The 9,934-nt window shown below is 41.2% G+C and overlaps 1 protein-coding gene across 1 annotated transcript in view; it reads right to left on the bottom strand.

Moving 5' to 3' along the window:
* LOC121376589 (ADAMTS-like protein 3) overlaps positions 1–9,934 on the bottom strand; it is a 49,307-nt gene that overhangs the window by 11,830 nt on the left and 27,543 nt on the right. The window contains exons 2-4 of the mRNA XM_041504488.1: positions 7,364–7,447; positions 4,718–4,891; positions 76–223 (exon numbers count right to left, since the gene is read on the bottom strand). Of these exons, the coding sequence (XP_041360422.1) occupies positions 76–223; positions 4,718–4,891; positions 7,364–7,447 (406 nt within the window). The remainder of the gene's footprint in view (positions 1–75; positions 224–4,717; positions 4,892–7,363; positions 7,448–9,934) is intronic.

The raw sequence follows: 9,934 nt of genomic DNA, 5'->3' as shown, positions 1-9,934 counted from the left end.
CCACGATCATTTGAAATGGACCTTTACATTAACTAGGCCATATTAAAAACAGAATTGGTTTTAAGTAAAGCTCACCTTGTCTTCTGTTTGTACCACCGCACGAGACACCCGTGCTGCATGCTTTTTTCACCGGCGGTTTGTTATCTACCGAGCAGTCTGGATCAAACAGACTGGTGCAGATTACCTCCCTTTGCTGGTAGCCATACCCACAAGTTGTCGAACACTAGGATATTAAACAAGAAATAGAAATTAGTTACGTCGCAACGACAGTACTTTTTGCGTTTGGTAGATATAACACTATAGTTATTGTTTTTATATATATATAAAAAAACCTTACTTTGTGAACAGTATACCACCAAATATGTTAAAACAATTGTAATCGTAGATTGTATTTTTTGGCCCCAAAACACACCGAAGCTAGGTATGAAAGAAAGAAAAGTTTTATTTAACGACGCACTCAACACATTTTATTTACGTTTATATGGCATCAGACATATGGTTAAGGACAACACAGATATTGAGAAAGAAAACCCGCTGTCGCCACTTCATGGGCTACTCGTTTCGATTAGCAGCAAGGGATCTTTTATATGCACCATCCCACAGACAGGGTAGTACATACCACGGCCTTTGATATTCCAGTCGTGGTGCACTGGCTGAAACGAGAAATAGCCCACTGACGGGGATCGATCCTACGCCGATCGCGCATCGAGCGAGCGCTGTACGACTGGGCTACGTCCCGCCCTGACAGCTAGATATGTGTCAGAGGAATATGGTACCAGTGAAACATGAAACGCACTGAATCAAATATGACAATACACAGCGCGTTTGTTCTGGCGCGAACCTCAGATCTGGCAGCAGACGACATAGATCATTCGCTATATTTTCACACTGCCAGACTGGCAGCTGTAGCCTGTGTCAGTCGTACTTAACCAAACAGCCCTTCACTCTTTCGGCTATGAATATCTCAGAGTTTGTGCCCACAACGAGCGTGTTTGAACCTTAATTGGACATAAGCACGTTAAACCAGTTGATTGATTGATTGATCATATTTATTAAAATAAAAAATAAAAAAATATATAAAAAAACCCCACAAACCCCCCCCCCCCCAAAAAAAACCAGGAAGAAGAAATCTAATAATTATTGTTGATGTTTATACTTATAGCAAAGTAAATATATCTAAAAATATGAACGCAGTTAATATATACTACTCAAAAGAATTTAAGGGTCAAAAATTTATAACCAAATAAGTTTCAGAGTGTATTAGATTGATGATGTAAACTACACCAAAAATTTTATTTATTGTTCCATATTTACAAAAAACCACAAATAAACGTCACTGTATACAAGAAAGTCACATGACATGCTGTCAAAGTTGAAGGTTGTCAAACATGGATTTTACACATTAGAACATTCGTTTAATAGTGTGTGAATCCACGCCTGCCGCGAATACACTCGACACATCGTTGCCTCGTGCTGTTGATCAGACGTCTGAAGAACTCTTGGGGAATGGCCTGCCACTCTGCCATAAGACGTTGACCCAGATCATGAAGGTTGGCCGGAGGGGCATGGTTATCCCGAACTCTCCTGCCTACTTCGTCCCAGGCGTTCTCTATTGGGGCCAAGTCAGGCGAATATGCTGGCCAATCCATCCTGGCGATACCTTGTTGTCTGAGAAAGTCCGTTACCACCCTGGCGCGGTGGGGTCTGGCATTGTCATCCTGCAGAACTGCCCCGCCGCCAATCTGCTGAAGGCCTGGGAGAACCAACGGCCGGATAATCTCATTCATATAGCGGATTCCATTCAGATTGCCATCCACCACATAGAGGGGGGTCCTGTGGTGGATAGAGATGCCGCCCCACACCATGACGCTGCCACCACCGAACCGGTGACGTTGTCTAACGTTAACGTCAGCGAAGCGCTCCCCAGGACGTCTGTAGACACGAACCCGACCGTCGTTGAACTGGAGACTGAACCTGGACTCATCAGTGAACATCACTCGACCCCACTGAACACGTTGCCACCGCAGATGAAGCGTGCACCAATGACGTCTGGCCGTTCTGTGACGTGGTAGGAGTGGTGGTCGAACAGCCTGGCGACGGCAGCGTAGATTATTGGCTCTCAGACGATTGCGTATGGTTTGATCAGACACTCGAGTTCCAGTCGCAGTCCGCAGATTGTCACGTAATCGGCGTGCAGTGGTTGTGCGTTGACGTAGAGCCATATTGGTGATGTAGCGGTCCTCTCTATTTGTAGTGCTTCGGGGTCTTCCCGAACGTGGACGATTTCGAACAGAATTCGTTGCTTGGTACCGTTGCCACAGTCGGCCAACGACACTCTGACTGACACCAAGTCTCAGAGCAACATTTCTTTGCGTATTGCCATCCTGAAGCCAAGCAATAGCCCTTCCTCGATCTTCGATAGTCAGTTGATGTCGTACCATTGTCGAATTTGGAGAGTGCACCGTACACGAACGCAAGCTCCAATTATACGGAAATTCAGCATTGGGAACATGGAATACACATGCAAAGCGTGCAAATGAAGCGCTTTGTGAAAAAGCAAGTTATGGGCACTTAGCAGACCTTTCGCTTTCGCCCTAATTTACGTGCAAATGTAAGCATGTTTTCGCCATTAGAACTAGTCGACAGTGTCAATGACAGTGGATTTTAATTCATTTATGGGTTGCTTAGACCCACTTTCGTCAAAAGGGAACAATACCATGCGTGACATTATGGTCTAGCTAATATAATTGACATTCAGCAAATAATGTCGAAAATATCGTCTGACCCTTAAATTCTTTTGAGTAGTATATATTGAAAACACCCAACAGACGCAAACATCAAAATATACTAGACATACATCTTTGCCACACAAGCCAGACCCAGACCCAGACCCAGAACCAGAACCAGACACGGCTTCGGTGTGTTTTGGGCTTTTGTCAATTGTTTGATTCATCCCGTTCAGTGTGAATGTACCGTTAAAAACATGACGTGGGAAAGTCTCAAATAGCATCGTATCGGCATCACATTTACCGGTATCAGTTGAGAATACAAGAAAGTCTCACCGTGTGAATGTACCGTTAAAAACATGACGTGAGAAAGTCTCGAATAGCATCGTATCAGCATCACATTTACCGGTATCAGTTGAGAATACAAGAAAGTCACACCGTGTGAATGTACCGTTAAAAACATGACGTGAGAAAGTCTCGAATAGCATCGTGTCGTCATCACATTTACCGGTATCAGTTGAGAATACAAGAAAGTCGCACCGTGTGGACGTACCGTTAAAAAAATGATGTGAGAAAGTCTCGAATAGCATCGTGTCGTCATCACATTTACCGGTATCAGTTGAGAATACAAGAAAGTCGCACCGTGTGGACGTACCGTTAAAAACATGATGTGAGAAAGTCTCGAATAGCATCGTGTCGTCATCACATTTACCGGTATCAGTTGAGAGTACAAGAAAGTCTCACCGTGTGAATGTACCGTTAAAAACATGACGTGAGAAAGTCTCGAATAGCATCGTATCGTCATCACATTTACCGGTATCAGTTGAGAGTACAAGAAAGTCGCACCGTGTGGAGGTACCGTTAAAAAAATAAGATAAGAAAGTCTTGAATAACATCATATAGTCATCACATTTACCGGTATCAGTTGCTGTACGAGGAAGTTACACCGTGTGAACGTACCGTTAGAAAACACGAGATGAGAAAATCACGAATAACATCATGTAGACATTTACGGGTATCAGTTTCTGTACAAGGAGGTTACACCGTGTGAACGTATCGTTAGAAAACATAAGGTGAGAACGTCTCGAGTAGTATCATATAGCCACATTTACCTGTATCAGAGAATGTGGAAGTCGCACCGTGTGAACGTATCGTTAGAAAACACGAGGTGAGCAAATACATCATATAGCCACCATATTTACGTGTATTAGTAACAGTACGTGGAAGTCGTACCGTGTTCACGTGCCGTTAGAAAACAAGAGGTGAGATAGTATCGAACAGCATTTAAGTGTATCAGTTTCCGTACGAAGAGGTTCAAACATGATAACATATCAATTAATGCTACCTATCAGGTTAATGAGGTGGTAATAAAAAAATAATGTAAACTGTCCTTCAAAACGTTTGGCTTAAATCCAAGTTCCGAAGGATTACTCATAACTTTTATAATTATTTTTAAAATTTCGTATTATTCCATGTAAAAAAAGAACAACTGACGAGGTTTTAAAAACTTAGTTTAGTGCAGTTTAGTTGCAAAAAATATACTGAATTATGAGAGAAGGTTAACAATCTGATGTCATTTCAGTTCATTTCATTTTCTTTATTTGTTTGTGGATCTCTCTCTCTCTCTCTCCCGTGGAGGAAGCTGAGACAGGTAGGCGATGATGTGGACAGCTCAGAAGATAAGAGTTGGAGGAATTTGACAAAAAGGGTCGAAACAGATTGAAATTGTGGTAGAAATTGGAAAGTCTGTTTATATTAAGATAATGAAAGTGGTAGGTATGGTGATATATGAGAAAGATGACTGAAAGTGTGAGCCATCTTTGATGCAATTTGAACCACTGTCGTTAGCTTGATTGTTCAGCAGGTTATCCACTGGACCACGGGACTCACTTATATACATACATACTAGTATATGTGGGGTTGTTAATTTTATTTTTATTTTTGTGTCCACCCAAAACCATTACATTTCCTTATTGATATATTATATATACCGGTGACCACGATCCAATGTACCAGTTGGGGTAATGCTGTTTCGTAGTGCAATCTGGAAGTGTACATTGTAGAGTGACGTCATCAGGTCGGCTGTGTTTGGCACAGTGATGTTCATCAACGTACAGACCGGAAGTTACGTCTTTGCAGGAAGCGGAAGTCTTCTGGTATCCTGTCTAAACAGAACAGTGTTAATGATGATTACATATACATGTATATAATTATAATATTATAAACTTAAAGAAATATACAGAATATTACATGAGTGGTCGTTGATACCATTTATCTTACAACGAGCATGTAACAAGCGAAAAAAAGTTTAAGATAAATGGTATATAATGCTAGTGTCAGACTACCAATTGTCACGACGGAGATGGCCAACTCGCAGATCTCTCAACTTCTACGATAATTATCCAGTTGCTAATCTGAGCGCTCTTACAACTCGATTCTCGTCGTATACAACTCCCACGACTGATTAGTTGTTAATCTGAGCGCACATGTCGTCAGTCGGGAGTGGGGGAAATTACAACGCAACTGTGACAGTTGATAGTTTGAGCCTAACATAACGGACACGAATGTAGTATTTTATTTGTTACATATTCTTAAAAACAAACAAATTTAAAATCAAATTAAACATATTTTCAACTAAAACTTATTTACAGCGCCCGTGCTTACAGTTACAGTTAACTTATACGTCAAAAAGGAATCACTATCGTGTTAACCTATACGTAACAACAACTTTCCAACTAGTTTTCTAGAGGAATGATGTAACGGTTTTTATAGCTACAATCTGTGGTTACCATTGTTATCAATTCTCACATAACAAAATATGTTCTGTCCTCTCTGCAAGAAATTCTAGTACAAAGATATTTTGGGGTTAGTCGGTTGGAGTCGGCTACAGGCTCAAATAAATTGAAAGTGACGCGCGTGCGTCTACATTTTGTGTTTTGGCTATATACACCAAATGCGATTATTTCATTGCGACTGGCCGCATGCGTTTTGTACAAGCACGCATCCAGTCTTCGTTCAAACCAGTGCACTACAGTACAACTGGTCAAAAGCCGTGGTATGTGTTTTCCTGTCTGCATAAAAGTGCATATAAAACATCCCTTGCTGTTTATGGATAACTGTCGCGGGTTTCCTCTGTTGGCTGCGATTCAGAATTACCAAACAGCCGATGATGAATTAATCAGTGTGCTCTAGTGGTATCGTTAAACAAAACAAACGTTTTTAGCATCCAGTCTAGACGCTCTGATTGAAACTAACGTATTTCAATTTTAAATTTTTTTTTAGTCGGACCGCACGCATACGCCGCATCCAGTCTATACAAGCCTTACAAGACGGCAGCCTGTTTCATCTCAAGTTGCGCCATTAACTTCTATCTAGGGTAAGCCGTCTGGGATCCATTCAGCTGATTGTGTTTTTTTCTCGTTCCAATCAGTGCACCGCAACTGAAGAAAGGCCATGGTATGTGCTTTCCTGTCTGTGGGAAAGTGCATATAAAAGATCCCTTGCTGCATTAGAATTTTTTTTTTAGCGGGTTTCCTCTAATGACTACGAGTCAGAATTACCAAATGTTTGACATCCAATAGCCGATGATTAATTAATCAATGTGCTCCAGCGGTGTCGCTAACAAAACAAACTTCAGTCTAGGCCCCATTTCACGAAGCGATCTTAGCGCTAAGATCACCTTATCCACCTACGATCGTTTCGTGGAATGAGGCCCATTGGCTTAATTGATAAAGTTCTCTTCAGCAATATCTCATAATCCTTTCAAGTATTTTTTCATTACACTCCCGAGATCGTAAAGTCGTGAGCGTTTTAGTAAATTAGTCCCTATACAGTTACTTGATTCTAGCATACAAGGCCAGGACAGCTTGTCTGGGTGTCAGTTGAATACGAGTTCTACCGCAATAAGCGTGTGATGCTTCTCGTACGAATTTCACAAAACTGTTTTGAGCCTCGCAGATTGTGTCAAACGAAACAGTAAGATAGTGTCAAATCGGTCTGACGCGAGATCAGTTACAGATGCCAGTCCGACGAGAGAGTTGCGTTCAACACCTGCACGACGCCAGGAGGCGAGGAACTGCGTTATCTTACTTCAGTGTAGCTCACCTCACCTGACGGGTCGCTCGGTTCAGAGGGGAATAACTCCCGGTGCAGAATCAGAATGCTACATTCGTTTAAAATGTCTTAACCGGCATATTTGTTTAAAATGTCTTAACCGGTATATTGATAATTTAAGAGTTTAGCCAATTCGTAAGTTCAGAAAAAATCTACATTTGTCCATAGTCAACGTCAGTCAGTCTTCAATTGCAAAACACAAGAGCTGAAAACAACAACGGACGCGAAAATCGTATATATTGAAAGTCAGCTATAGTTAATTTCGTAATACACTCAATGTGCAGACGTAAATTATCAGGGGCGGATCCAGGATTTTTTTTTTTTTTTTTTTTGGGGGGGGGGGGGACTAACGGAAAATGGCACATGGACCATCTCGTCAAAAGGGTACCTCAAGGGGGGGATTGAAAGAGGAGAAAGTGACACTTAAATATGTTTAGGGGACAGGATCCCTGGTTTTCGTCCCCTTTGGATCCGCCGCCGAATCTTATTTAACATAAAACGTGAAACACTCCCTGTTTACTCACACTGCACGTGACAGAGCAGGGTTCCCACGTGACCTCCCACTGGTAGCGGTCATTTCTCTCGTCTGCCCGAACAGTCAGCAGAATCTGAAAAAATAAATAGTGTAGTGAATTTAAAATGAATTTTCGTTTCGTATTTACTCAATCACACTTTTACATAATACTCTTTTAGAATGAAAATACAATTAGAGCTGAAATATAAAATAATAGGGGGCGGGATTAAAGCTCAGTCGGTTGAGCGCTTGTTTGAGGTGCTGGCGTCGCAGGATCGAACCACCTCAGTGGATCCGTTCAACTGATTGGTTTTTTTTTTTCGTTCCAACCAGTGCACCACAACTGGTCAAAGGCGGTGGTATGTGCTCTCCTGTCTGCGGTAAAGTGCATATAAAAGATCCCTTGCTGCATTAAGACAATGTAGCGGGTTTCCTCTATTGACTATAGCCAATGATTAATATATCAATGTGCTCTAGTAGTGTCGTTAAAAAAACCAAATTTTATAAAATAATAAAGGAAATGCCATTTCCATTTCAGCATTTAAAGAAACCTTTGTCGGCGACATGGCTGAAATATTCCCACAATATTCTACTAAAACTGGCTTTCCAACCAGAATCCCACGACTGGTATAACAAAGACCGTGGTATGTACTGTTCTGTCTGCGAGAAAGTGAATATAAAAGATCACTTTCTGCTAATGAAAAAAAAAACCCAGTGCAGTGGTGTCGTGGTTGAGCCACCACACTTAAGGCTGGTAGGTACTGGGTTCGCAGCTCGGTACCTGCTCCCACCCAGAGCGAGTTTTAATGACACAATGGGTAGGTGTAACACCACTACACAGACTTCTCTCTCACTAACCATTACGTCTTCTGTCCTGGACAAACAACCCAGATAGCTGAAGTGTGTGCCCAGGACAGCGTGCTTGAACCTTAATTGGATAAAACATGAAAATATAGTATATATAAAATATAATGGAAACATCTAGCGAGTTTTCTCTCAAGACTACATCAGAATAATCAAATGTTGGACCGATGACGATTAATAAGTCAACCTACTCTAGTGGAATGAAAGAAAGAAAGAAATGTTTTATTTAACGACGCACTCAACACATTTGATTTACGGTTATATGGCGTCAGACATATGGTTAAGGACCATATAGATATTAAGAGAGGAAACCCGCTGTCGCCACTTCATGGGCTACTCTTTTCGATTAGCAGCAAGGGTTCATTTATATGCACCACCCCACAGGCAGGGTAGTACATACCACGGCCTTTGATATGCCAATCGTGGTGCACTGGCTGGAACGAGAAATAGCCCAATGGGGCCAGCAACGGGGATCGATCCCAGACCGACCGCGCATCAAGCGAGCGATTTACCACTGGCCTACGTCCCGCCAATCTAGTGGAATGAATGAATGAATGAATGAATGAATGAATGAATGAATGAATGTTTAACGAATGTTTAACGACACCTCAGCACACAAACTACAGATTGGCTATTGGGTGTCGGACAAAGGTAGATATATTTTTTTTAGATAATTGTGTAAAACACAATGTAAACAGCTGTGGGGAAAATACAACACAACACAAATATGAAGGTAAGTACATTTTAATAGTAAAGAAATAAAAAAATGTTTTAAAACATTAAAATTAAATTAAACATAGCAAACTTTTCATCTGTGCCAAAGTTATGTCTGTTGCCACTTTTACCTAGCTGAAACAAAACCACCATGGTATGGTACAGTCCGTTATCTGGGTTTTACACTCAACAAACTGCTTGTTATTCTAACGCTTCCGGTGTCCATAAGGGAATATGTGTTTTTCTCTCCAACCTCCAGGTAGTAATATTATACGCACATCAAAGGGATCGCGGCAGAGAAAAAAACTCGTAAAGGTAGAACACGATTACCCCGACCCACCGAGTCGGATACAGGTAAGTCTGTACCTGCTGATTTAACCCTGTCGGTTGACACCGAGATCTTTAAGTTTAAAATGATGCATTTTACATCAAAGAGTACAAACTTAACCGGTATAGATCTAGGGCAAGTGTACATGGTAGTAAGTATATTTCCATGTATTAGTTTTCATCCTGCTAAGATAGAGATGTTATGTTGGATTGAACGCCAGTAACACGGTTAGAACCCGTTACCTTCCTGATTCCTTGGATGGGAGTTTGGTTGCAGTCAGTATTTGCTGTTCCTTTATTTATTTCCATCAGTATATGACGAAAAGGAGCAAAATTTCAAACTAGAATAAGCTATGAGCCTGATACAGGTTTAACACAAACCATGTGCTCATGTTATGAAATAGCTGCGTAGGATGGCTAGAAAACAAACAAACAAACAAACAAACAAACACACAAACCCTTGTATTGCATCTGTGTGCCCAATTCTTTTGTTCTTTGTACAATAAAATATGTTTACAATCAATCTGTGTGTCCTGCGTTACTTTGACAACAAAAAACGTATATCAAGTCGACGCACTGCTTATGTTATGAAACAGCTGGGGAGGATGGCTAGTACACAAACAAACAAACACACAAACAAACAAACAACTCCAGAACAACCCCTTGTGTTACATCT

This window comes from Gigantopelta aegis, chromosome 2 (genome assembly GCF_016097555.1).
Source record: "Gigantopelta aegis isolate Gae_Host chromosome 2, Gae_host_genome, whole genome shotgun sequence".
Taxonomy (NCBI): Eukaryota; Metazoa; Mollusca; class Gastropoda; order Neomphalida; family Peltospiridae; genus Gigantopelta; species Gigantopelta aegis.
This window is presented reverse-complemented; position numbering and strand designations above follow the sequence as displayed.